This window comes from Accipiter gentilis, chromosome 12 (assembly GCF_929443795.1).
Source record: "Accipiter gentilis chromosome 12, bAccGen1.1, whole genome shotgun sequence".
In the NCBI taxonomy this organism is placed as follows: domain Eukaryota; kingdom Metazoa; phylum Chordata; class Aves; order Accipitriformes; family Accipitridae; genus Astur; species Astur gentilis.
This window is the reverse complement of record NC_064891.1, coordinates 610,828-638,426: the sequence shown is the minus strand read 5'-3', so window position 1 is coordinate 638,426 and position 27,599 is coordinate 610,828. Positions and strand designations below refer to the sequence as shown.

The 27,599-nt window shown below is 38.8% G+C and overlaps 1 protein-coding gene across 3 annotated transcripts in view; it reads left to right on the top strand.

Annotated features, from left to right (window-relative positions):
• Positions 1-6,527: 6,527 nt before the first annotated feature.
• LOC126044693 (uncharacterized) overlaps positions 6,528-27,599 on the top strand; it is a 65,729-nt gene continuing 44,657 nt past the window's right edge. For all 3 annotated transcript variants that reach the window (XM_049814764.1, XM_049814763.1, XM_049814765.1), the window contains exons 1-9: positions 6,528-6,707; positions 7,034-7,134; positions 7,505-7,574; positions 8,463-8,593; positions 10,334-10,422; positions 13,692-13,791; positions 15,165-15,208; positions 15,698-15,775; positions 25,812-26,008. In XM_049814764.1, the coding sequence (XP_049670721.1) occupies positions 6,542-6,707; positions 7,034-7,134; positions 7,505-7,574; positions 8,463-8,593; positions 10,334-10,422; positions 13,692-13,791; positions 15,165-15,208; positions 15,698-15,775; positions 25,812-26,008 (976 nt within the window). In that variant the 5' untranslated portion in view covers positions 6,528-6,541. The remainder of the gene's footprint in view (positions 6,708-7,033; positions 7,135-7,504; positions 7,575-8,462; positions 8,594-10,333; positions 10,423-13,691; positions 13,792-15,164; positions 15,209-15,697; positions 15,776-25,811; positions 26,009-27,599) is intronic.

Sequence of the window (27,599 nt, the reverse complement as noted above, 5' to 3'; positions counted from 1 at the left end):
TGCTTCATTAGTCCTGTTCACATGGACTCAGGAAACTACCAGTGAATCTCCTTGCCACTGCTGCCCACACATTGCTTGAGCTTGCTCTGCTGCTTCATTGGCTGCAGATTATTTGTTGGCATAAGGATGACATGGGTTCTAAAGGATCCTGGAGGTACAATTTCAGTGGCTGTGCACCACCAGGATTCCCTTAGATATGATTATATAGCATGAGTAGGTTGCTGGTATGAACTTCGTAAAATAACTGGCCCAGCTTCAACCACAGATATACACTCAAGAGTGCAGATGAGCACATGATGTTCATGACAGGATAGGTGAACCACATTACACAATCCAGGTATCCCTCATCCTTTAACAAAGTAAAGAACATACCCTTCCCTTTTATCACTAATAGTAGTACGTATATGTTTGAAACTCTTTCAGAGTTAACAGAGTTAACACAAAATTATCACTGTATAGATTTACATTCATGAAGGAATCAATATTAAACATTGCGTTGATGATTACCAAATATCTGTACACTGCGTTTATAAGTGTTGCCTAGTTGTATTTCTGGTTACAACCTCTTCAACTTCTTAGCAGAAGATATAAATATTTAAAACCCAAAATTTTTCTCTTTTCTTCTATGGTTTCACCTTAGAAATAACTTACTCCTGCTTTTCATTAAGTCGAAAACAACGTGTATTCTTAGTGGAATGGCTATGTAGTATTTTTCTGCCCTTAGATAACATTTTGTCTTGGTTGGGCCTGGCTGCAAAACAGCTGACCCATTTACCAAACAAATGTGCTAGAGACCTAGTTGTACCCTGAGATGCATCCAACATAATTTGACTGTGTTGATTTTCTGGCCATTTTTTTCTTTCCAGTAAGTCTATTTGCTGATTTGGCAACAAATGAGGAACAATTCATGTAGCACAGGCAGAAGGAAGAGTTCTCAAAGTCAGTTTACTTTTTTCTTGCAATGTATTTTTGAGTAGATTGTAATGGTGAATCATTATTTGTTTAAAAGACCTTTCTGTAACTCAATTTTGATTAGTATTTTTGTCAAACAGCCACTGGGAGGCTATCCAACACCTTCCTATTATTCACAGTAAATCTTCCCTCAGAAATACAAATCAGAAGAAATATGCTTGTGTTTGTAAATTAGTTCCTGAATATCAGAGTATTCTTACAGCTGTCTTGGAAAAACAACTGGTTTTTAAACTCATGACTCATACTTACATGCCTAAGAATCTAACTTGAAAAATCAGTCTATACCATTTTAGAAATGCTACAGTGATCCATTTTAACATTTCCAGTGGGGTTTTGTTATTGTTTTAACTGAAAGCGTTAAGTGGACGTGACTTGAACTTACTTTCTTTTTTTTTTTTTTTTCAGATACTCCAGAAGTTGATTTTCTTATGTAAAAATAAATACCAAAAATAAATGTTGAAAAAAACCCAAAAGTAAATCCTGAAAAAACTGCCTACTTCGCTTTGCTATCCATCATCAATATGCATTAGCCCGCTTGTACTACTAGTAAGCTATACAAATTAGTGGGCAAAATCCCCTTTGGTAGGTCAATCGATGAGTGAGTGATAATTAGGATGATAAATAGAGACCACTAAAAAGCTGTCTAGTATTGAAGTTATGCTGCTAGTGTGCTATAAAACCAACTGCTTTACAAACAGAAGCAAAAAAGTGAAAATGAAAAAAAAAGTTTTGTAACTCATCTTTCCCTTTCTCTTTCAATATTAAAAACTTGGGCAAAAGGTAAATGGCAACGTTTTTGCCAATCCGATAGTCCACACTGTGCAACAGACTTCTTCCTCGCCCTTCCTAAAGTGAAATGCCTGGAGGAGTCGTGAGTCAGCAAAAATCAGCTTTCAATTGCTCTGCATGGGAAAGACTTTTGTTTCTTTTCACTTATGAAACCAGTACAGATATTCGCTATGCTTCACTTCAAATACAGGCTGTAAATGGCTCTGTTTCTGAGGAAAAGTATGAAATTTATGTATTTCATGTCAGCTATGGCTTTCCTTTTTGGAAAGAATTCATGGGATATTTTGCTGTATGCACACTGTGAATACAGAAAATTCACTCACTTTAGAATGTATTCTTAAATAATGATGGGATATTATATTGTTTTAAATCTAAGCAGGGAAACTACACTGATGCATGATTGCTAAAAGTAATTTGGTTTGTGACTTGTGTTCTGGTGATCATTCTTTCCAGTACTTTTTCTACAGCGTATAGCAATGTAAAAGACCCTTTGATTTCTGCAAAGAATAACCAAGGGAGTTTTTAGTAGCTAATGCGTCATTGCTTTAACACATAGTTCTTATTTTGATTTCAAATATTATTACAAACAAATTTTCAAAAGTATTTAACAATCAAAAAGGCCAAAAATCAAGACACCTCATCTTTACCAGTACTTCTGAAAATACCTCATGTCCATAAGCCAGATGTTTGATGGTTTGAATGAGCTATTGTTATTTTTAAAACATCCTATAGTCTTTCTTTTTAATGCTTACTTACTTTCCTACATTTCAGATTTTATTTATACTTCATTCAAATGTTAAGGAATTAAGAGAGAACATAGCTCCTAAAACACAACAGAAATGTGTTATAGAGGAACAAAATCAATATAGTTCAGGAGATTACATATATTATTGCATTGTTGTCACTGAGATTTTTCTGAGTCCCAGAACATAGGATGTTATACTTTAATATGCTAAAAAACTACTAAAATACTACAAAACCCCTAACCATGAGTTGGGATCAGTTAAACATCATAATTGAGCTTTGAGTTGTTTGTGCCTTATATAGGGGTATTAGATGCAACATGGCAAATTCTCTCCCTTTACTGATTTACAGAGATAACTTTCAACTGTTGATTCACTTAGAAAAGGTTGGTTTTCAGACTATCTGCAAAAGAGAGATTGCAATGTATGCTTTACCTTGAGGGCAAGAGCAGTGAACTCTATTTGTTAAACAAAGAGATGCACTAATTTGTGGGAAAGAGATAAGTAATAAATTCAAATATTTGCTGAATATTTTGTAATTAGCTGAGAGGACAAAGCCTCAATAAACTAAACAGAGCCTCTGCAATAAACTAAAATATTTGTTGGTATCTGCTGATACTGTTGGTTTGGACAGGAACTTATTTACAGTGACATTAAAGGAAACAGCAAAAATGTAATATATTTCACAATAAAGCCCTGGTCTGTGAAATACTTTGCTTGTACTTTTTTAAGCAACCAGAGGAAGCCTGACTGTCAGAAAAATCCTAGAAAAATGATGGCAAGTGTATTTGCTTTGGAAAAATGTACTCTGCACTGTCCTCCCTGACTTCCAGGATTAGCTCTGAATGCTATTAATTGAGGATGATGGTAGTAGAAGAATGAATTTCACATTTCCTTTACACATCATCTGTGCTCCATACTGGTGCACAAATCTATTTACAGGGAAGGAACCACAGGTCTACATTTGAAACATTAATGGCATGAGCATAATAAAAGTAAATCTAAGTATTTAAGGTCACTGAAGAAATCTGAATCTCAGACTGACCTACATTTTAACCATGAGCAGGAAAAAATTATATTCTTTAATTTATTTTTTTTTACTGTGTAACTTTTTCTTTCTCCAGTACAAAAATTAAACCCAGAAGATTTTTTCCCCTTCCTTCTCACAATTTATGAGATGAATTCCAAATCTGGCTTACTCCTAAAAGTTGTACATTAAGCAATGGACCCAGTGGATGTGGATTTCTACCATGTGAAAAGAGTTACGCCGTCTATTATTGTTGACCTGTATCCCCTATATAGGCCACAAATACAGTCAAGTTCTTTACTAGCACCTCTGTATATGAATTTCACATAGGCTTGTTACTGACTGTTGCTTCTTCTGGGCTTCATGGACAACCACACAGTGCCATCTGATGGCCTCAAAGAGCAGTAAACAGTTTCTAAAATCTGTTAAATCACACAAAGGCCAAAATCTCAAAATTACAACTTGACTGTCACTGAACATTGCTTCCCAAGCCTACCTGGAAAAGAGCCTCTAAATAACGTGCCTGTGTTTTCATCAAAACAATCCTAACCCCGCATATGAAACGATAGGCTCTGAACAAATCATTTCTGCAGCACTGTCTTAGTATCTTACACATGTTGGATATTAATTCTCTCACACACATGTAAACATCCATATGCAAATTTGCTCAAATGCTATTCATGTTCCTTAAGGGCTTTAAAATGGTTTCCGACAAAGCAAGATCCAGCCCATCACAGAACCATGAGCAGCTGCTGTCAAAATCCATGCTACAAAGATATTTGAAATAAGTTAAAAGAAAAAAGCACCTTCTGGATTCCAAGACTGTTCTACCAACGTACACACGTGCATGTGAATATTTGTATATTAATATGGATAAAATGCATTTGTTCATCTGGGGCAAAATGCACCCGTTTGCCCCTCTGCATAGTGCAGGCAGCACAGGGGATTGCTGGCTGGAGTAGGTGACAATTTGGGGGGCCAGGGATGGTTTTGCATGCGAGGCAGGTGCGGATGGTGGTGAAACACAGCCATCTACCGGCCCCTGGTTGGCTTTGTTCGAGCAGCCTCGTCTTCCCACATCCAGAAATGCAGTTCTGCAGCATGAAATCTTGGTCCAACCCATTTCAGCAGGAGTTTTACTTACATTCATGGCTTATAAAAGATCATGTTTGTTAGCGATTGGTATTTGGTTTAGATACCTTTAAGCACAGAAGTGAGTGAGGACTGCAGCACGTTGATTATGGAGTGTCAGCCAAGGTGAACTGCATTTGAATTTCACCACAGGATTTGAGACCACCGCAAGACTTGCCGAGGATTAGCCATGTTTCCTGCTATGTTACAGTATGTCAGAATCTTACTGCAATGTATTCCATATTGAAACGCACATGGAAGACACTTTAAAATTTAACTACAGAAAGCATTTGTCTCTATGGCTATACTGATAACTTTGTATGTTGTACCAGACAGTGCTTTTTCTGGTTCTTGCTTCAAAGTTTACTTTAAGGAGCTACAATATATTTAGGACAAAGCTATCTGGAGACAGCCATGTACACATTACACGGGGTTTTTTTTCCCTGCTGTGATTATTGGGATGTTTACTAGTTTATAGGGACTCAAAACCTGCAAGCCTTCAACATAATAATTAAATACTTTAATAATTTAATGATCAAAAGTTAGGTCCTCTCTGTGTGTAGGGAACCAACTTTTCTTCCTCTGTGACCTCCTTGGTTCTGCCTGTTTAATAATTTAGTACAGTAATTGTTCAATTGTACAATAATTTCTTAGGCACTTGGAGGGTTAGAAGATGGTGCTTTATGGCCTTTTTGCAACAGGCAAACATTGCATCTCCCTAAATAAAAAAACCCCAAATTCTAAGATCACAGCATGAGTATTTTCTATCTTCTCCCAACTGCATCATTTCTAACTGCAATTAGAAATTAGTCTAAGCGGACGCTTTATCAACAATTTTCAAAAGTACTTATTCACGTATTTTCAACATGGCTACTTTTTACACCAGTAAAACCACTTCTCATCACCATATACTTAGCATCTTCAGTGTCACACTGAACCTTGTCTTTTTCAGCTTTCCTGAAAAGACCCCAAATTTTATAAACGTTTCAGTTGCAAGAGATTATTCAAAACCACCTACAATCAAAGCATACGTGTTAAGGCAGACCTAGCAGTTACTGCGTCGGATCAGCACGCAAGACCCTGATTCAGTCACAGTCCTTGCGTCGTATCAGACAAATGACGTGGATGTGATTAGCCCTCTCTGGAGACGTTCAAAGACAGCCCTCCGATTCAGACTTCAGGACTGGGAAGTCGTTCCTCCTTATATACCGGGAATTTGCTGGTTTGGCGACATTCACCTCATGCCCGCTGATGAGAAATTCAGCCTGGGACCCGAGAAACCCTTCCTGTCAAAACTGAGACATATACTCCCACAGAGCCCCTTATTTTTTAATAGACGCACTTTTTATTTAGGGGAGGAGGAAAGGGTTTCACAAAAATTTCATAACCAGGCTACCTCACAGGCTTTCGACGTTACCACAACCCTGCGCAGGGGCTCCACCTTTCAGGTTAACCCTACCACCCCACGCACGGTGCTTCAGCAGTGACATGGGTGCCCTTGCCAACCCTGCAGCAGCACCTCAGGGATGTGGCAGCCCCAAACCCGCCCGCCATCGATCCACGGCCGGCCCGGGCCAGAAATAAAAGCAGAATAAACCCAGGCGCCCCGTTTAGGCACGTCCTGGCGTGCAGCCACCGCAGCCGTTCAGCTGCCTGGCGCTACGTGTGGAGCAAAGCCGGGCCGAGCGGGGACTCCCAGCGCCATTTTCCCCGGCAAACTCGGGGTTTTTCAACCCTCTGGCCCCCCTTTCCCCCACCGCCTCCGCAGCAGCCCGCTAGGCCGCCCTCCGCGGGTTGGGCCGGGCCAGGGCGGGCCGCGCCGCGCCGCGGGGACGGGCCTCAGCCAGGGGCGGCGCCCAGGAGCCCGCCCGCCGCCACCATGAGCTGCGCCCTGCTGCTGGGGCTCCGGGGGCCACGGCTCCTGGGGGCCGCCGCCCGCCCGCCCCCCTGGAGCAGGCGGCGTAGCGCCGGCTGCGAGCCCCCGGCGGGCGCCGCGGTGCGCATCGGCTGCGCCTCGGGCTTCTGGGGGGACACGGCGGCCGCAGGTAGGCGGCGGCGCGGTGGCCGGCGGCGGGGAGACCCGGCCGGCCGGCCGGGCGGCGGGGGCGGCCGCTGGGGCACCGAGGCCTGGCGAGGCCGCCGGGCGGGCGGCGGCTGCGGCTGCTGCTAGCGCCGCAAACAGCCGCGTTGCGTAAGCGGCCGGGCCGGGGCTGCCGCCGCCGCCGCCCGTCAGGCCGTCACCAAGGGCAGGGGTGGGGCGGCGCGGCCCGGCCCGCCTCGCCTCGCCTCAGCCCTGCGGCTGTGGCCGGGCAGGGCCGGGCCGGGCGCGGCTACCGCGGTGCTAACGGCGGGTTTTTCCCTGCCCCGCCAGTGCCGCAGCTGCTGTACGGAGGGAAGCTGGATTTCCTCGTCTTCGATTACCTCTCCGAGATCACCATGTCGTTACTGACGGCCGCCAAAGTCCGGTCTCCCGTAAGTAGCCGCTGCCCAGCCCCGGCGTGGGCCTAGCCCCTTGGATCGGGCGAGGCGGCCGGGCCGGGCCGGGCGGGGTATAGCCCCGCGGTGGGGCGGGTGGGCTCCGGTACCTGCCGAGCTCTCCTCCGACCCAGATCACGCTCGGAGTCTGTGTAAGACATGTCAGGATATGGGGACCCGTTTGCTTCTGTATACTTCTTACTTGCATGTGTTTGTTTATTTTCACACGTTCATCTAGTAAAAGCATTCGCGTCTCCTTTTCTGTAGCATTATCCAGTTAGTTGTTCTGCCCCCTTTTCTGTTAACCAAGAAAAGGCATTGAGGTGACTTAACCATAACAAATGGTTACAGCTTTTAATTGTTTCAGGTTTTAGGTTACGCTCCAGATTTTGTCTCTGCTGCCATGGCTCCCTATATAAAAGATATTCACAGGAAAGGTATGCTACTCTTTGCGTGAGTTATTATGTTAATTAAGTTCACTTGCTTAGAAGAGTTTTCTATGGCTTCTGTTACTAAAGCTGTTTTTCACACCAGCGTTTTGCTGTCCTCTATGAATAATATCTTAAACGTCAGCAAAAATCCCATCATAACAGATGTGAAGTGCAGGTCCGATGGTGACATTTAAATTGGGTTAATTTGAAATGTTTACTGTAATTATAAATATATACATATATCTCCATGTATTTCTTATTGTAGCTTTTAATTTGTGAATGGAAGATCATTTTACAGATCTTTGTAAAATGTGAGATCTAGATGTTTTCATTGCAATCTAAAAGCTTTTCAACATTCCCATATAATTCTAGAATATCACTTATTTTCTGATCACTGTTTTTCTGTTTATGTTGGAAAGCTGCGGAGCTATACTGAGCTTGAGAGGAGAAAGGGAATTACTTCTTAGTACCCAGTACCTTGCTAACAGAGTCTGGAATTTTTAGAGATAGAAGCATATTTCTGCTAAAATGCAGTTGCTTGGAGAACATGGATATTTGAATGACTGGTGTCAAATACCGTTCCTGTAGGCATTTTGATACTGTCTGTCTGCTTGCCTCATCATGTATGTCTTTCTGGTCACTTTCTCTTTCCTTGCATAAAGGAAAGATGAAAAGTATCTATAGCAATTATTTTTCTGTAAACAATTTTGTATTGGCTTATTCTGATCCTTTCACAGATTAAATACTGTTCATATTTTAATGTGAGTTCAGTTACTTCCCTTGATTAAATCACCTTGCGAAGGTGATATCTTGCTTGTGTTTCAGCACACTTTAGGTTTTTAAAATACAAGTGGTTGTTTATGCTGCTGGACTTAATTTGTCTTTTTTGTTTAGGTGTTCGTGTCATTAGTAATGCTGGTGGAATTAATCCACTTGCTTGTGCGGCTGCCCTTCAGGAGGTGGCAAAGAAAGCAGATGTTGATTTGAAAATAGCTGTTGTTGCTGGAGATGACCTAATGAATGAGGTACTTTACTTTGTCTTACAGCTTAGTAGCATTGTGGAAATTGTTTTAGTCTATGTAGTATGAAGGTGGCATTTACTGTCCTATAGGAACCTATTTTGTGTACCTTTATTTATGCAGTAGCCTTCTACGGTTAAAAGCGTCTGAAAATTACTGTTTCATTTTCTTTACTTTTATTTTTTTACGCATGAAAACAATTCTTGGCACATCTTATGTTTGGTGTGTGATGGGGTTGAATTTTATAAGACTGTGGATCTGCTGTTTTATCTTTTTGAAACAAACTGTGAATCTGATCTAAAGTCTGCTTGCTCTTTGGGAGAAGCTAGGATTTGCTGTTGCTTATTGTTTCTGTCTTAAACTAAATAATCCTGAATGTTAAATCTCTTAAATTTAAATGTGGTGTAGTTACCACGTGTTCAAATATTCATCCCCTCTAGCTGTTTTTAGTGGTTTACAGGCATCTCCTGTTGTTATGTTGTTTACAGGTGGCTGTTTTTCTGGCTTTGAGTACTTAGTTTATGGCCAGTAAGGTAATGTTAAGTGGGAGGATTGACGTTTTAATATTTAAAACAAACCCCTGAAATCTAGAGATTAAATATATGGCTTTTTTTGACTTAAAGGATGGCACTTTATGTATGAAGTCTGGTTCCACAAAAAGTGTTGGCCGTACCTGAAAAGATACTGCGAAAACAGTTTATACATTGATAGTGGTTAAGAGGGGGTAGGTTTGCACTATGGTTAAATCTCTGCCTGTAATTTGGAAAATTATTTATCTGTGTAGGTTCTATTACTCCTTGCATGCTACTGAATGTGGAAGATGGTCAAGTAAGATTCTTTATTTGCAAATTATGTGTGGTGCTTGGACTTCCTTTCAAGAAACTTCTGCCCTACTGAAATTACTTCAGCATCAGTGGTCCAGAATTTGATTACTGGTACAACAGTGAAATGGTCATTATTTGAGCTTGGCATGGACGTTTCTGAACTGAAATTGGTTATTTTCTATTCTATTCTATTATCAGTACATAACTTATAGGAACAAAAAAGAGACAGCTTTTATTGTCTCCAGGCAACTTTTACTGTTGATACCAACCATCATAAATTACACCAGGAAATGTTATTTGTGGTTTGGAATATTTCAATCCTTACCATAGAATACCAAATTAATTCAAAGTGGAAGGTTTTTTTTCCACACTATATGTCCCCCCTGTAACAAGTATTAGACATTGAGTCTATGCAGTCAGTCACTGGCCCCTGAATCTGCTGGTTTCCCAAGCTGCCTAATGTATGGTCAAAACCACCCACCCCTCCCCACCTACCTTTCTGGAAACACAATGTATTCCAAGTATCACCTGGAGCTGCAGAATTAGCCTTGTTTTCTCGCCACACCACCATTGCTGTTATGGCAGACATATTTCTGTTTGTGGGGTTTGATTTATTCAGTCCTACACAAATTAAAGACAGTTTAAAAGCCTAGGGAATATACCAATTCTTTGTAGTTGATCATCTGTGAATGAACTAGCATCCTTAAAGCACTGACTTATTTTTCTGTGTGCTGCAAAACTATGGTTAAAAGTGTGTCTAGGGCTTTTAGCCATTCAGCTGATTTGTATTGCTCCTAATTTTAATGATTACACTTTGCTCAGAGTTGCTATGAAGTGGATCTATTGTCTGATGCTAATAAAAGGCTTACAGTTGATACTACAAAATACTCCTAGATTTGGTGTTTTATTTGTTTTCTAACAGAAAGAGAACCTAAAAGGAGCTGGTATCACTGATCTGGAGAGTGGCAAACAATTTCCAGAGAGCGTTCATAGCATGAATGTGTATCTTGGGTGAGTTATTTTAACAAGTTGTTTTTGTTATGGAAAAATATTTTTAGCACGTTGACTACATGAAGTTGGTTTGTTTTGCAAGTAGAACCACCTAGTATGTGAGGTTCACCTTTGCATTGTTCAGGCAACCAGAAAAAAAATTTTATTTGTAACTTGTAAATACAATTTTAATTTAGAACACTGTCAGTTTTGACTCCTTAGCATTACATCTCCTGTGAATCTGCAGGTTTTAGTTTAATTGTAACAATCACAAAATTCCGTTTTCGTATGCAGAGTATGCTGTTGCTGCATGGAGCAGTAGTTTAGGATGTTGTCACTAGAGAAGTACAGCTGAAGAATTAAAGTACTGGGACACACTCTGAGTTCTGTAGGAGGTTCCGTTAGGCTGTACTGAATTGAGTGTCAGGCTTTGTACCGTTGAAATTTTGGAAGCTGGCTTTCCAGGAGGGATCACTGTTTGAAAGATGTCTCTTGCCTCCTTTATGATATCAAAGGCCTCCCATAGATCTTTAAAGGAGCTGTTTGTGAACAGTTGCATTTTCATTGTCGCCATCAATTTCTTCCGATGAATCAGTGTAAATCAACCCTGTCAAAGGGGAAGGACTGAGAAATGGGACAGGTGTTCCCAAAAGCCACCATCTCTTCCAGTTGATGATCCTACTGATCCTACTGATCCTGTTTCTGCTTTTCCATCCTCCATGTCGTATATATCATCCCTCCTGTATTTGTTTGGTGTATTTCTAAAGTCTGTGTACACAGTTCCCTCTCTTTTAAATGAATCTTTATGGAAAATGTTATGCACTCTCTTTTTTCATTATCATTGCACTTTCCAAAAATGCGTCACTAGCAGATAGCAGGGTATGGCTGTACCTGACACAGCGTGTATTTTTCACTGTAAAATAAGAACCTTCTAATAGATGAGTCTTCTTAAATTTGCCTCTAGTGTTTTTTGTTGTTACTGGATTTTCTGTTTGTTAAACTTTGACTTCCAACATTTGCATGTCATGAGTAACTGTAAGTGAAATCTGAGAACTAATGTTTAAAATTTGTAACTGAGAAAGTGTTCATTCCAATTCTGCTGTGTGTGGTTTAACCCAAGCCAGCAAATAAGCACCATGCAGCCGCTCACTCCCCGCCAGTGGGACGGGGGAGAGAATCAGGAAAAAAAAAAGAAGTAAAACTCGTGAATTGAGATAAAGACAGTTTAATAAGACAGAAAGGAAGAAACTAATAATGGTAATGATAACACTAATAAAATGACAATAAAAGGATTGGAATATACAAGTGATGCACAATGCAATTGCTCACCACTTGCTGACCGATGCCCAGTTAGTTCCTGAGCAGCGATTGCCCCCCAGCCCCACTCCCCCCAGTTTATACACTGGGCATGATGTCACATGGTGTGGAGTAACCCATTGGCCAGTTTAGGTCAGCTGCCCTGGCTGTGCCTCCTCCCAACTTCTTGTGCCCCTTCAGCCTTCTTGCTGGTTGGGCAAGAGAAGCCAGAAAATCCTTGACTTTAGACTAAACATTACTTAGCAACAACTGAAAACGTCAGCGTTACCAACATTCTTCTCATACTGAATCCAAGGCATAATACCATGCCAGCTACTGGGAAGACAATTAACTCTATCCCAGCTGAAACCACGACATGGTGATTCATGATTTATTCATGAATTAAAAAATCAATGCAAATCAAAGCAGAGAGGACAAAAGCAGGCTAGTATGAGGATGAGGCATTTTAAAAATCCATTATCTGTCTCCACTGTATTAACACATGCTAGAACAGTGGACTTTTCCTCTTTGTTTTCTAAAGTGGTGTTACTTTATGTGCCCCTTAATCTCAGTTGCACTGAAATGTAAAGCTATTACCAGCCTCTTGAATTAGTTGTTTCATAGGTTAAATTTATCTTTAACAGTATCAGCAATGGATGCTTATTTGTAAAGTGAATGATAAACTTATGTATGCCTGTAAAACAAGTCAACATCAGAGTGTATAGGGTAAAATCTCTAAGTTCTGTGGAGAGTTCACTTTTAATTACCTAAATCTGATGAGATTTACAGTTTGATTCTTGGATTCAAGTGTGTAAACTCCATCTGAAAAATTTGCACTGGGGTATGGATCCTGAAGTGTTTCTTCTGTCCCTCCTGATTTGGACCATTGGGAGTTCTGTGGACTGAATTCATGTGTATTTTAACAGCAACGGACAAACGGCTTTATTTACTGCTTTTTATAGGTAGTTATATAGTTTTTCTATCAGTATCCTGTATGTATGTTTACAGAAACCCCATTTGTGCTTTTTACCTGTGACTGTTACTTAACACTATGCCTAGAGGTGTAAATTTTTTCTGTATGCTGTATATTTGCTTGTTGTTCTAGCTATTGTCCTTTGGTTCACGTAACATTGGGGAAAAAAACCCCAACAACATACATATTTTATGTTTACATCCCTAAGAGAAATGTGTCTTCTAACTTGCCTCTTGACAAAACCAGGGCTAAGTCTATAGAAACTGTAGAACAACATTGCTCTTGGTTTTGTTCTTCAGGGCACACAGTTTTCTTGGTTTGTGTTTACAAGCTGCTTATTTCATGAACAATAGAAGGATCCAGCAGATAGCATGGGTTTAGAAGCCAGGAGCCACACACTCTGGTCAACACTTGCTCACTAATGTGGATAAACTCGAGTGGTTCACCTGGGTGAATATTTTCAAGACTGACTAATTTTGGCTGGGCTGACTCTGACCTGACCAATCTCGAAAATCTGTTGCCTGAGTTTCTTCGAAAATAATGACTGCATAGTGCTGGTCTTGGAGTTCGTTGATATTGCAAGTTTTAAAAACACTTAGGGAAATTGACCTGAAAGGTTTAAAATTGGAGGGCAAAGTCACCAAGCTTTCTCTGTGAAGAATATTGGTCTTTCTTACTTCATTTGTAGATGAGTGTATAGTAATGAATCTCTGAAAAACAATATTTTCTGTTACTGATAGTGCACAGTGGGTCACTTCTACTGTGTTCAGTTTCTGTTAGCATCAAGACAAGTGTTTCAATTACGTCATTTAGGTACCTGAATTTGATAGGGTGATCTGATGATTGCTTTTTAAAATATTCTTGTATATACAAAATGACAAATCGGTTGTTAAAGTTTTGTTTCATTGATTTCCTATAGGTTTTGTAAGTGATTTTTATGCTGTGTGTGGCAGGGAACTGATTTTTTTTAATGATGCGTTAAAAAGTAAAAGTACTTACTGTTGTGTTTTGTCATCTTTAGTGCAAGACCAATAAGCAGGGCTCTTGACCTTGGAGCTGATATTGTTGTGACGGGTAGATGCGTTGACAGTGGGATTGTATTAGGACCACTCATTCATTCTGTAAGTACAAGTTAATTTCCATATGATAATAAATATGTGAATGAATATTCAGCAATCATTGTCAGAAAGTTTTTGCTCCTTATGAAAATATACATACTAAATTAAAAATTATGAGCACCTTAATTTTTTTTTCTTCCTTATGTGCATGAAAAGTTGCCAGCTTTCACTTCTAACTTATAGCAGGGATATTTGTGAACTTGTGTATCATGAAGCTGGAAAGTGTTTTAGTGAAGTTAAGGAAGTCTTACTGTGTTTCACCAGTATTTCACTTTTATTTCTCCGCCCACCCCCCGCCGCTGTTTTAAAATGTGGTGTGTAAGGTTAAGAAACAAGTATATTTTGCTTTACCACAAGGTGGCGATAGTAGAGCTCACTTTGGTTTTCCGGGTGAGGGGCACATGAGGTGGTCTAAAACACTGGTCTTTTTCAATGGGTAAGCAGTTTTATTTTAAGTAGTTGGGTTTCAATGCAAGATTTCTCAAATTCCTTGAATTTCAGCAAATTATGCAAGCAGGATATGTGGTTTTCTGAAGTATTTTGAATAGGTTATGTATTTTTGTGAGTGACCACATGCTGTGAAATATGGAAGCTTTCTTTTGGTGCATTTTTTTTTTTTTTAAAAAAAGAGGGTATGTGTTAGTGTCTAGTTACAAACATCCTTTCTAAAACTTCATACTCTTCTGACTTCATACATGTCAAACATTGCCTAATCTAGAATTAAACTTTCCCATTTATAATTGCCATTATGATTTGTTATTTTATTCCTAGCTGTTTACATCCTCAAAGTAGTTCTCGGTGTGTATTATTTACTCCAGAGAGGCCTTATCTAATTTAATGAAAGGTTTTAGGGAGACTTCTGCTAAGTTCTAAATAAGAAACAACAAATGTATTGCTTGCACTGTGTTGAACGTGGGGAAAAAATAATTTCTACTTAAATAGAAGATATGCTTCCAGTTTTTAAGATGGCTGGTACTACTCCAGGAGCTGATAATTTTCAAAAGTTGAAAAAACAGTGGTTTGTTTACATGACACAAAATAGGTGCTAGACTTTTAAACCTCTGGATTATGCAAATTTTGAATAATACAAGTATTGAACTTCCAGTTCTTTTGAAGAGGGTGTGGCTTTGAAAATTTATTTATGTTTGGTGTATTAATAAGAGGAAAACTGAAATATATCAGACCTCTTCTACTGATGTACTGTATAGCAACTCAAATCCACATACAGCCCCTGCCAATTGTTGTTCTTTAGATTTCTGCAGTTAAGTAAGAATATATCCAATGCATAGTTACACAAAGCAGTGAACATGCTATGTGCAGTTTTCTGTACTGTGTGAAACTTTTATATATGTAACATATTTGTATTTTTCTTCTAGTTTGGCTGGAATAGGGATGAATTTGACTTGCTAGCTGCAGGAAGGTAAATGATAGAAGAAATGGGTAAATTTATATTTTGTATCATATAATGTCAGGATAACAACTCTTAAGCATTTAATGATTTTGCATATTATTATTGAATTCATTTATTTGAATGCTTTTGTTAAATTTTGGGTTCTTTTTTTAAGGCTCAATGCTCTCATTTGGAATTGAAATTACAGAAACTTCATTCTGGAACCAACTTGAAATAACAAAATGAAACTTGTTTTTTTGGTGTTAGTGTTCTTTTTTTTCAGGAAACATTTGATTCTTCATGTAAAAGTTACTTCTTTCAACTCTTTTTATTTTCATCTTTCAGAATCCCTTGTTATGTTTAATGGCTAATTTATAAATGTATTAGATGCCTCTGGAGGAAAAAAAGTAGCATGTTCTGTTATTTAGCTTTATTTCCACTGTACTATTGTATTTTAAAGCTGGATTTGTGAAACTTGATTTTACAGAGTATTTAGTTATTTGAATGCTATTTTCCCAGCCTTGCAGGTCATCTCATTGAATGTGGTGCTCAATGTACAGGTGGAATATTCACTGATTGGCATGCAGTACCAGACTGGTAGGTAACCATGACGTCAGCATCTATGTTTGTAGTAGGCCAAAGATGAGATTTCCTACTATATCTGCGTTGTGAAAACTGGTTCTACTTTATTCTTTTGGAGGAGACAATATGGGTCTCTTAGTACTTTTCTGCCTTAATGTTACTGATTCTACGCGGTCTATTCTCCCTTTTGCAGTTTCCCTTTTTGGTCAGCTGAGGGGTTGCTTTCTTAGGTTAAGAAGCATGTGATTTGAAAAAAAATTTAGCCCTTTGATTTTTTTTCTTTTAGATTATTTTTTCTGTTTCCTTTTTTATCATCTGCTTTTTGGAGAGATTTGTTATTGAATTTCATGTATGATTGTAATGGAAAAGACAATATGCATAATTTCATTTTGCTATTTCCTAAGTCTCCAGTTAGATCAGAGTTGCCTACTGTTCAGTCACAAATTTTATGTAATTTGCTTTGGTAGGATGAATGTATGCCAAAGTCCTCTCCTGCTGTATAACCCAATCCCCACAGGTGTGTTGAGCTGTCAGTCCTTTCAAAAAGTTATGTGTATCGTGTTCAGACTTACTGAATTAGACTTTCACATAGGTAGATCCTTCTGCCTGCTGAGAAGTACCACAAAGAAGGACTAATGTAGCCTGATTTTGACCAACTTGTTTTTAAGAGTAGTTTAGAAGAAGTTAAGGAATGTGTTTTGCATAGGATGAGTGATTCTGTCTGCAGTTTACCTCTATTTTCCTTGGGATGAGAGAGAGGATCTTGTCCTGTGCTGTGTCATGAGAAGGGCAGTGCTTCCTTTACCTGACAGAGGAAAGGGCTGAAGAGCAGTGGGAGAGATGCAGGAGAGAAGAGTAGCTTTCATCGGGTGTGTTCCTGCTCCCAAGTTCACCCTGGGAAGGCCACCAGGGGCAGGCAGCCTGTAGTCCAGATGGATGAACCAGCAGGATACTGCCCTGCGATCTGAGGAGTCACTCTCCTGAGTTAGTTCCCTAGGGCTGCTAAGCTTTTTTTCTCCTCCTTGTAGTGACTGTTACTGATTCAGAGCGTGATCCTGAAAGATCCTCTGCTTTAGAGTTCCTGAACACTGCTCATTTATAGGTAAAGGCACATAAGGCATTGAAAGAAACAGGGTCAGACATCTCTTTTCACCTGTTAGAAGGCTAGCCCTGAGCATTAGCCCTGAACAAACTGCACTCACTCTTCAGTGTTGGGTTCAATCAGAAATCACATGAGAGGGTTTATAGTAATGAGACACTGTTCAATTTGGAAATTTGTAACTGCTAATCTTATTCCTGTTCTGATGTATCTCCTGATGATTTTATTATTCTGTGTCATGAAACTGCTTAAAATCTCCTGTAACTGACTCCGAAAGACAACGCTTTATAAAGGAATGAAGGAAAAAAACAGAACAGTAGTTTTCTTACTAAAATGTTTGGTAGTTCTTTATTTTTAAGGATTTTTCTGTGAGAAATGGCACAAATTTAGACTGCTCAAGCTGGGTGCCTCCAGAGAGGGACCCAAATACTAAAATCCCTGGGCAGTTCTACCCTTACAATCCTGCCCCTCACACCATAGTCTGGTCCCATAGTAGTACTTGGGTCTAGGGTCGTCATCTCTCTAATTGGGGCCTTTTTATTGTCTCTAGGTGGGTTCTTCTTTCTTTTTTTTTTTTTTAGGCTAGTGGTTATTATTTCTCCTTTTCCTGGCTCAAAGTGGGTCTGGGGCTTTCCAAATCTTACTCCTCCAATCCAAGAATAGGTCAATGTTAAGCAAGAGCATTAAGCAGGCTATGAGTTCTGCTTTTATCTTGAACAACTACTTTTAAGCAGCTAAGCAAAGTCCTTAAACCCCTCCAAGACATCTTAACAGCCTCTATAATTTATATACATTCCTGTGGTATTATAGCCTCACAATCTTGTCCCATTACTGCCATGTGCTGTTACGTCTTGTTCGAGTGTGGTTGGCATGCTCAGCTTTGTCACCTTCCACAACAGTATATATAAAAATTACATAACTGTGTCTAAAATCGTAGTAGTCTTGTGGCTTAGAGCTGACTGGTGCTGACTTGAATTGCCACTAAAGAATATAGAAGGTTAGGACCCAATACTGCTCTTGTTATTTTGTCCCCATCAATCTGCATGCATACTTCTGAACCATGCATTATCGTATCTGTGCTAATATAACAGTAATGTATTTACCTTCAGGTTAAGTCTACTAAAGAATTAATTGTGATGCCTTAGAACTAGTGTTTTTGTTTGCAAATTCAAAAAGTCTTAGGCATTTAATTAATGAAATTCTTGAAATAAAAGCATGTTACATGTCAGCCTGTATGATAAACTCCTAAAACTAGTCAAAAGCAAAATAATATGTGAGCTTTAATTCTATATTTGGAGAGGCAGAGTAGAAGGTTGAGTAAAGTGGACTTGTGGTCCAGCACATCAGTTCAGGATATGGAGAGAAGGAAGGAGGAGAGGAGATTTGTTAGTGAGCTTTGCTGCCCCCCCCTGCCTCCCCCCGACCCCAATCAATAGTTATTTACTATACTTAGGCCCAAATGCATGAAAGGGAATCACTATGGAAGCTGTTGGGCTGCAGAAAAATGCATTTTCCATTTGGTAGTTTAGTAGTAACCTATTGGCTCCTTAAGTTAAAGAAATGTGATGGTGTGGGGTTTTTGTTATTTAGACAGTCTGAATCTGTTTTCCATGCATGCAGGAAATGCATTGCATAATAATGCACAATAATAATATGGTAATTCATAGTCTCAATAATGACCAAAACACACAGTGCCTGCTGCCATTGACATTAGTTAATTGCTGATAGGTCACCAGAGCTTTGTCACTGGTTTGCAAAAGTTACTTGACTATAGTCTATTAATTATTTTCTCCCTCATTTAGGAAAAGCTATGTTTTAGCAGTCTCCTGAAAGTAAGCATGTGTAATTTAGATCTCCATAAATCATAGTGTCTGTGATACATAATGTTAAATCCAAACCAGCCCAACAAAGTCAGTAAATGTGGGGGGGAAGAAGCCAAGTCAAATCTGTGTTTGTCGTTGAAGTGCCTTTCACATACGAATTTCTCACTGCCATAAGTGCGTTCATGCAGCCAAGACCACTTACCATTCAGCTCTGCAAATATTTACTGGATCTTTATGCTAGAGCTTAAGAAAACCTTTTACAGCATTTATGCTGTTCTCTGGTGACTAAACACTAGAGGGCAATCTCTTTCTTTTTCTTTCATCTCATTGCAGAGGGTAGGTTTGGTTATGATTAGATTTAGGTAATTTTTTTACTATCTTTGTGGTTTTTTTCTCCCCGAGAACAGTAGTCCATGTTGCTCTTCTGTCTTTGGCTGCTGAAAAAGGTGTAAGTGTACTGCTGAGAAGGACAGATGGGTTATGACTTTTTCTAACTTCTAAGCAAAAAAAGGAAGAATTTATCAACTATTAGACTTATAAACCTTATCTGTCTATAGTTTATGTATAAGCAAAAATAATTAACTATGTAAACAAGCGCACTTTAAATTAAACTGAGTAAAGCCAGGTAAGTCAGAGTCAGAGCATGCATTCCATGCATAAATTACCATGTCTTTATGAGTATTGAGGCACTGGATTGGACCCGCTTCATTCATCCAATGTATTTTTTTTTATTTTGGTAGGGTTTTTTTTTTTAATTTTCTTGAAATGTTTGATGTAGACCACTTCTGGGAACTCAATTCCAATGGAGAAGGGTGCTTTAAGTCTCAGGAATGTTCATTTTGGTGTATTGTGGCAACTGAGTCGTTAGCTATGAAAACCCGAGCTATTCTTTTTCTTTGTTGTCTTGGTAAAATACGTTTTTAATGTAAAAAAGTAAAGTGCATGTTCCAACTTGTGACTCTCTAATTACTTTGGTTGATAGAAGCTAGACTTAGCTGATTTCTGTCTGCTGACCTAAGGCACTGGGATTTCTTTAATTGTGCTGGGTGTATCTCTGTAATGTGTTTGACTTAAACGCAGGGATCTTGAAGCTGTAAAGTTTTGTCCAGTCTTCATGAAAAAAATTAGGTAGAGGGGATAGAAGCTGTTTACTCTTTCAGTGAGAGGAAGGCTGCTTCACTCACCCCTTGTGTGGATTCTCTGATGTTTAGCAGAGAAAATGCAAGAAATCATTAGTTCACAGTTTATAGAAGACTTACTTATAATCAGTCATTTAAGGATGCTCATTAATGTTATCAAAAAAGGCACTTATTCCTTTTCTGTTATTTGTGTAGTAATGTATGTCAGCAGATGGTCAGAAGAAGTGATAATACATCATTGTGCTGTATTCAATGTCCTGTGCACAGCACACAATAGGGAATTCATGCAATGTGTCAAAATGAACTGTGATGACAGAAGTGTATTGATAATATACAGCTCTGTATTTAATTTTCATTTAACCCCAGACATTGCTGTCTCTTACTATTATTTAGTGCCAGTGGGTGATTAGTACATTGTTTTGTTTTGAAATGCAGGAGAGAATAAACTAATGCTGATCAGTAGAGTAATCATTTTGAGGAGATGATAAACACTGACATTTTGCCCTGAGCCAAGAGTGTACAATGGTTGAGACTGCATAATCCTCTGGCCTGGGATGACCAAAAGGGTAAGTCAGTAGTTGTAGACTCTTAAGGGCTGGATCCAGATTGCTTAATTTGGGAGTTGAACAGAATCCAGCATGCGAGTCCCAATCGGCAATGGGGAATGCCTTTTTCTCTGTAGCACCGCCTATTCCAGGCATTGGAAAACGCTAGGCAGGCTGTCTGATTGGCCTGAAATTGTCTAGGCATTAAGAGTACAATACAATACATACTCTGAAGTGCCCTAGCCAGAGGAGATAAGTGGTGCAATCAATAAATTTTGCCTGAATTCAAACTGCAGCAGAAGTTAGGAAACATGCTGGTACCTTACATGTAAAGAGATGCATATACCTCACCCATGTTTGTGCTGATCGTGTGTGGCACGTTAACAGTTTTGAATTGGTTGTAAAAACACTGCTAGAAGTGTTTCTACTTTTTGCTTAATAGCATTGTGGTTAAAAATACATGTCCAGGGAGTTGAGAAGCTTGGCTTGGAGCTCTCTGCAGCGTGACATTCATTGAGTCACATCCCAGGAAACTGCATTAGCTGTAAGGCTAAAGGTTCATACCACAGCCTATTTGGACCCTGGTTCACTTCCATGTCACATGCATTGCTATGGCTTTTTTGTTTTCTTTCTTGTAACATCTTCCCCTGCAAGTAAATGCACTACACTAACTGTCCCACCTTTTGTTGCCAGTAATCTCCCCAGTCTACCAGTAATGGCCAGAATGAGATATGTGAGGGGAAGAAATGAGGGAAGAAATACCTGTTTTATCTCAGACAGTGAATGTCTTTCTCCCTGAGCCAAATGGGACCCAGTACTGATCATGGATTTTACTTCTTTTGTAATGCAAACGGTGTAAGATGTGGCAAAACAAGAAGGAAGGCTATCTTGATAGCTACATGAGGTTGAATAGTGCATTGTCCCAGAGTAGACAGAGACATCTCTGCTTAGACAGTTCATTTTATCACTTGTGACAGGCCCATAAACTGTAACATTTCTGAGAGCCAAAACTGAAGAACACCCGGCATTTTACATGGAAAAAATTAATCCAAGAGTAAGTCATTGAAAGGCAGAGAACTGACAGGAGACTTGATTTCAGAGCCCTGATTCCTATTAGAGTAGGACAGCAGCTGTAGATGGTTGATGAGAAGGTGGCTTCAGCAGCAAAACCGGGTTTGGGACTTTGTTACCCCTGTGCAGTAGTCACTGGGGACTTGCTTTAACTGTTAACTCCTTTCCTAGCCCCAACTTGGAGGGGGTTTCTGAGGTTTAATCTTAGCTTGGATTTATTGAGTGCTCTGGTCACTAATACATAAATTTATTTAATTGTTAAATACCAAACGTGCAACTTGAAACAGATATTTTGGATAAAAGCATGGTGGTAGTCATCTCCTTTCACAAACTGATGTATATTACTTCTGTATTTTAACTCTGTGTTAAAAGAACTGCTCAAAAAGTTTTAAAAGTAGTACTTTCATATTTATCTCTCATGTTGTATTTTTTTTAATTACATGATCGTATTATTTAATTAGAATTCATTTTAGTATTTTCCTTTCATAATTGCTTACATGGCTTGATATTGCCCCATCCTACTAGGGTATTTTATCACTAAACTGATGCAATTCTTTTATTATTGAAGGGTGCCACTTGGCCACTATGCCACTTTGGATGCCATGACTGTAGTTGCTGCTGAAGTTCAGATTCATAGTTCCATGGTTTTTACTCAGCTGCTACGCTACAAAATTACAACTTGGCTGTGGGTTGTGGCCAGCATACAGTTGGCATGTTACAGGGTGTCATATGGTGTGTAGTAATTCAGCAAAACCTACTAGTGAATTGGGCAAAGAGTTACTTCTTGCAGTGGAAGTGCTGATCAAGGGGATGGTGTGATCATAGTACCTGTGGTATGTGCTAGAATACCCCATCCAGGTAGCTATTGCTGCTAGGGAGCTCTAACACCAGGTTTAAGTAGCTGTCACTTGACCGAATCATGCCATAGGAGTGACTTAGTCCAGTTTGTTTCCAGGCTGGAAATTAATTTGAAGTAATGTCTTTTAGCAATATACAAAATACATTTTTCTCTTAAGCATGCATATATTAATGTAGGTTATTACTGGCATCTGCTATGAGGCCGTATAGGATGTACGTATTTTCCCAGTCATCCAGTTAGAATAGAGATGGAATCCAGGGGCTTTTTGCTAAATTCATTGTATCTCTATGTTTGGAATTGTTAAAAAGTGAGGGAGCTTTCAGAGCTGATGTGACCTGAGAGAACATGCATCTTCTGCAACTAACTGAGCATTCAGGAAGGTTCATTGGGTGGTGGTGTACCTTGAGGAGGAAACATCCTCACACTTATCTCAGACAAGGCAAAAAGTCTTCCTTGATACCTTCACTAACTGTTGAAACAGAGTAACAATGAAAGAGATGACCAAAGAGTAAGTCACTGATTGTGATGTTCTTTTCATTGACCTTTTGGGTCATGGATTTCAGAATGGTTTAAATATAGCTAAACATTCTTACCATGCTAGGACATGCTAGTGTCCTGTGTCAGCATGCCTTTCCTAGGAAGACTTTGGTTTTCCTCTTTGTTTTGTTTTTTTTTGGGGGGGTAGCGGGATGTTTTGTTTTGTTGTTTGGACTTTTTTTGTCTGTTAGAATGTCTTCTCTCCTTCATACAATTTTCTTACAAGCTTTGGGTCAACACTTCACCGCAAGTGGTAAGAACTAAGTGTCTTTTATATATATAACAAATATGTCTCAACCTTAGAGGCTATTTAGAAGCTGTTCCAGAAAGTACATTCGTACCTATATGGTCTCCTTCCAAGCTACTCCGGCAGCATAAAAAATTCCACCATAAAGATCCTCTGACTTTGATGGCCCTAAGATAACAGAAAGATCAGAGTCTGTCCTTTCTTTTGCGTACTAAGGGACCTGAATAATAGTGTTGTTTATACTGATACTGTTTATCTGCTGTCTTTAATGATTGGTCTGCTTTTAATGACTTCAGCATTTGCCAGATTTTAACCATTTTAGGGGTGAAATTTCTCTGTGCCGCACTATATTGTTGTTGGGTTTTGTTTTTTAATGGTTCGGGTCTTTTCAGAGTCAAGCTTGGGCAAACTGAAGTTTAATTGATGTTAGTGAACTCAGTGGTTCAGAGTAGAAGGTTGAGTATCTACAGTTTACCTCTTCAAAACAAAGATCACTGGGGAGAAGGTGCAGGAATGTGTCTTCAAAGTTGCATGTGCTGATGACTTAGATCAAAGTGGGCTGCAGCATGGATACCAGTTGTCACTGCAGTAGCATAGACTGCACTGGGTAATCTGTCTTGATGGAAGTGATTCCAATTTTGGGTACGTGATTCAAATAAGCTGTGTTGAGCCTGTTCGCAAGGCACCTGGTGCTGTTGCCTTCAGACAAGAAGGACAGATAGGTGGTAGGGTCAAAGCACACAAGTATGGCACCAAGAGGGTAAAAGCTCCTTAATTATATCCTTGTTCAGTCACTGATCCAGCTGTGTAACACTGGGCAAATCATGATGTCTCCTGTATGTGTGTCCTTACTTGTAAAATTGGGATAATTACGTATGCTAGTCTGTTACCCTACATTAATGTTCAAGAGCAAGAATTGAGAGGTTTTTGGGGTGTTGGTTTTTTCTATGTCACACTTTAAAATGCTGAATGTTACACATTTCTTGCCATCTCTTCTCCTTCCTCTTCCCCTCAAAAAAAAACCCAACAAACCCCAAACCTAGAATAACTTGTATAAAAAATTGCTGATTCCATGAAATTCTTTGTATTCACCAAGGTGGGGTTTTTTGTTTCCCTTTACCGTTTTTTTTGATTTAGATAGTTTTGAAGACCAGTCTAATGAAGTATAATCTTTACTGATTAGATGCAGGCTTTTCTAGGTGTCCTCCAGCTACCATACTTTCCAAGTTTTGTACACTATCAGTATTAAAGTTGCTGATCTCTGCTAACAAAGCTTGTCTCATAATCCTTTTTTTAAATAATGGGGCTATGTTTGAAGCTTCCCACTGATAAGGAATCTGTTCAGACTCCCATGAACTTTTACAAATGTCACTGAAGAGTTCACTGGTTTTTTGCTTACTTCCTTCAAAACTTTGTGGATTTATGTTATACAAACTATGTTCATCTAACCTTGCTGATAACCAATTTGGTTGTATGGTCAGCATATTGTTATCACTAGCACCCAAAAATAACTAATTTTGGTGATGGACTGATTCTAAGTATGTATGAAGAACCTGAAGGTCGTTGACTTTAATGAGAATGGTGATGTTCACCACCTTTCGTATTAGGACCTTCTTAGAACAGTTTTGCTTTTGCAAGGGGCTATATCTCCGTAACACCTCTTTCTGTGTTCTTTTTGCATCTCTGGGACACTTTAATTCCACAAATTTCCAACTTCCTGTGAAAGGGGAGTGAGCCAGGTAGCCTTTTTAGGAGAATATTAAGGCTTTGCTTTAATTTTCAGGTACTTTTTAAATTTATGGGTGTTTTTAAGTCATTGCTTTTGCTCAGATTCTCTGTAAATAAAATAAAAGCCTTTTAACTGGGAAAGCAGATATCTAGATGTCATCCACATAACCCTGAAAATTCTGCTTTGCTACTGTAATGACCAGTATGTGCCTCTTACTATGACATATTTGATCACTTTCTATGTATTACTCTTGTGAGAATGTGAGGAGGAGAATATTTTCATTTACAAACATGTCTATAATTTTCTGGTTTACTGCTTTTCTTTTTGCTATGCCTCATGATTTTCTGGTCATTCTGTCTTTTATTATTGTTCTGGGCTGAAGATCTTAACTTTCATATATCTTTCTGTTTTCTGATTATAACTTTTCTGTGTATGATTTATTATTAACATGTAAAAAAGTCCTTAATAGGTGTGATTATTCCTGTTTCCTACTTCCCTTCATCTGTGAGACTTCCAGCACAGTCTGTTCTTCCTGCTTTGGCTGCCTTTTTACAAATCCATAGTGCAGGATGTCTTCACCTTCATGCTGTGTGTGCTGCTGTTAGCCAAACTAGGCTAGAATTAGCCATCATGGTTTTTCTTCTGAATTTACCTCTTTAATCATAGTCCTCTAATTCTTTCAGCATCTTTTACTTTAACCATTTCCATTAGTGTCCTTCTCCATTCCTTTCCTCACTTCTATCTGTTTACTGTTGGTGTCTGTTGTTATATCTGCACTCCTTTGCCAGGCAATAAAATGCATCCTCTTATTATTTTGGTTGAGCAGTTTGTTCAGTGCTTTTTCTTAAGTATGTTTCTGCAGAAACAACCAGCTATCTTATAACTGTTGATTGGTTTTATTTAATTGGTCATTACCATAAAATTCTGATATGTTGTCACTCATTTTTCTTTTCACTTTCCCTTTGTATTTAAAGGTTTTTTTCAATGTTTTTCATATTCTAGGCACAACATAGGCTTTCCCATTGTAGAATGTTCCTCTGAAGGAGACTTTATTCTTTCCAAACCACCAGACACAGGGGGACTAATCTCCTTTGGTACTGTAGCTGAACAGTTGGTGTATGAATTGGGCAATCCTCAGTGCTATCTTTTACCAGATGTCACATGTGACTTTTCCAATGTTTCCATCACTGAAATTCCAGGTTAGTCCTCTTATGTGTTAAGAGATTTGTGTCAATGAACTGGGCTATCAAACTAAAGCAGTTACTTTAATTTCCATGTTTTCTTTGCATATTTCTTGTTAAATCAGTTCCTTAGTGTGATACTGCATTAAACTGATATTTTTTTTCCAAGGACTTTTGCTAGAAATTCCTTTAGAAATTTTAACCATACTCTTATTTATCTTGCTGGCTGACTAATTTAAGTCTTTGATCACTGCTCCTTTTGCTTTACTTTTTAAAGCATGCCTTGCACGTACCAGGTCTTTAAACTACATATTCTGTGTGAGCAACAGTGAGACAGCTCCACTGTGATTTCAGCATTTTTTTAAACTGCAGCTCAGTTTCTTTGCTCAAAAAAAAGTATGTTTTATACATGTTTTCTCATATGACATTTGAAATGTTAGTAACAATGGAAAGCTGTGTCTTTCAAAGCACTACTTGGTAATGGTGTTTTTCTTAGACATTTAAGTGGATCATCTGAAGTGGTAGAAGCATGCTTAGGTGCAGGATTTCCACCAGAGAATCTCTGTTTGAAAAAGTCCATTTGCTATCCTCGAAACTCTCAGAAACTAAAGATGGATATAACGTATGTTCTGAATTTAGCTTTAAAAGCAAAACAAACCAAAAAACCCAGGCTTAACAGATTTGAACATCTGTAGGTTGGATGAGACAGCTTGAAAAAAATGTTCACCTACAGTCATTTGAAGTTTGTTTTTTACTGCATCTGTATTATATATCCTCTTTCATTCTAATGGAACTTATCTGTGACAGTATGCCGAGTGTCTTTATAAAACTTAGAACAACTGAAATCTCAAATTAAAAACTTACTGTGATAAAACTCAAAACTGTAGCATGAAAAATATTTTGCTTCAATAATAAAAGTACTTTAAAATTGTACAGTGAACCTTCTGCTCATGCAACATAACCAAATGGCAGTCTGATAAGGCCAGCTTGCTGCTCTTAGCCACCAATCTTTTTTCTTTTTTTTTTTTTTTTTTAAAAAAAGAAATCCTAACCTTCCTATGAACTTTTAGCTTGCAAATGACCCGATATGACATGTTTGAACTTAAAATGAACTTTCACATGAACTTTCAGTTAGCCTTCTTGGAAATATAACAGATGGAAAATGGTCAGATTTCTTAAATATTTTTAGTTTGAAGTGCTTTGACACGTACACCAGTAAAAACAGGCAAGCTATCTATTTTTGCTGTTTACATTGCTGATTTTATTGTCCTGTTGAATTACTTGCAGTGTTTGAACTGTGAGGTGCTTCTGTTTTCTTTTTGTCAATGGATGCTATGCATTTTTTTACAGGGTTTTTTCTCTGTATTTCTCCTTCACCTGAAACATGAAACTTCCAGATCTTCACCCTGTCTGTAGGGATATTGTTCTGTATTGAGAGAGTTAAATTAACCTTGTGTCAATCTTGCAGAGAGAGTGATGGTGTTATTTGAGTGACACGTAAAATTTCTTCTAGTCATGTTCACTTTTTCAGATATGTTCTGATTTGATCTCTTCAGAGTATTTGTGTAAGGCTTTGAGCTGCTTCCTAAATATTTGCAAGCACTGGTTA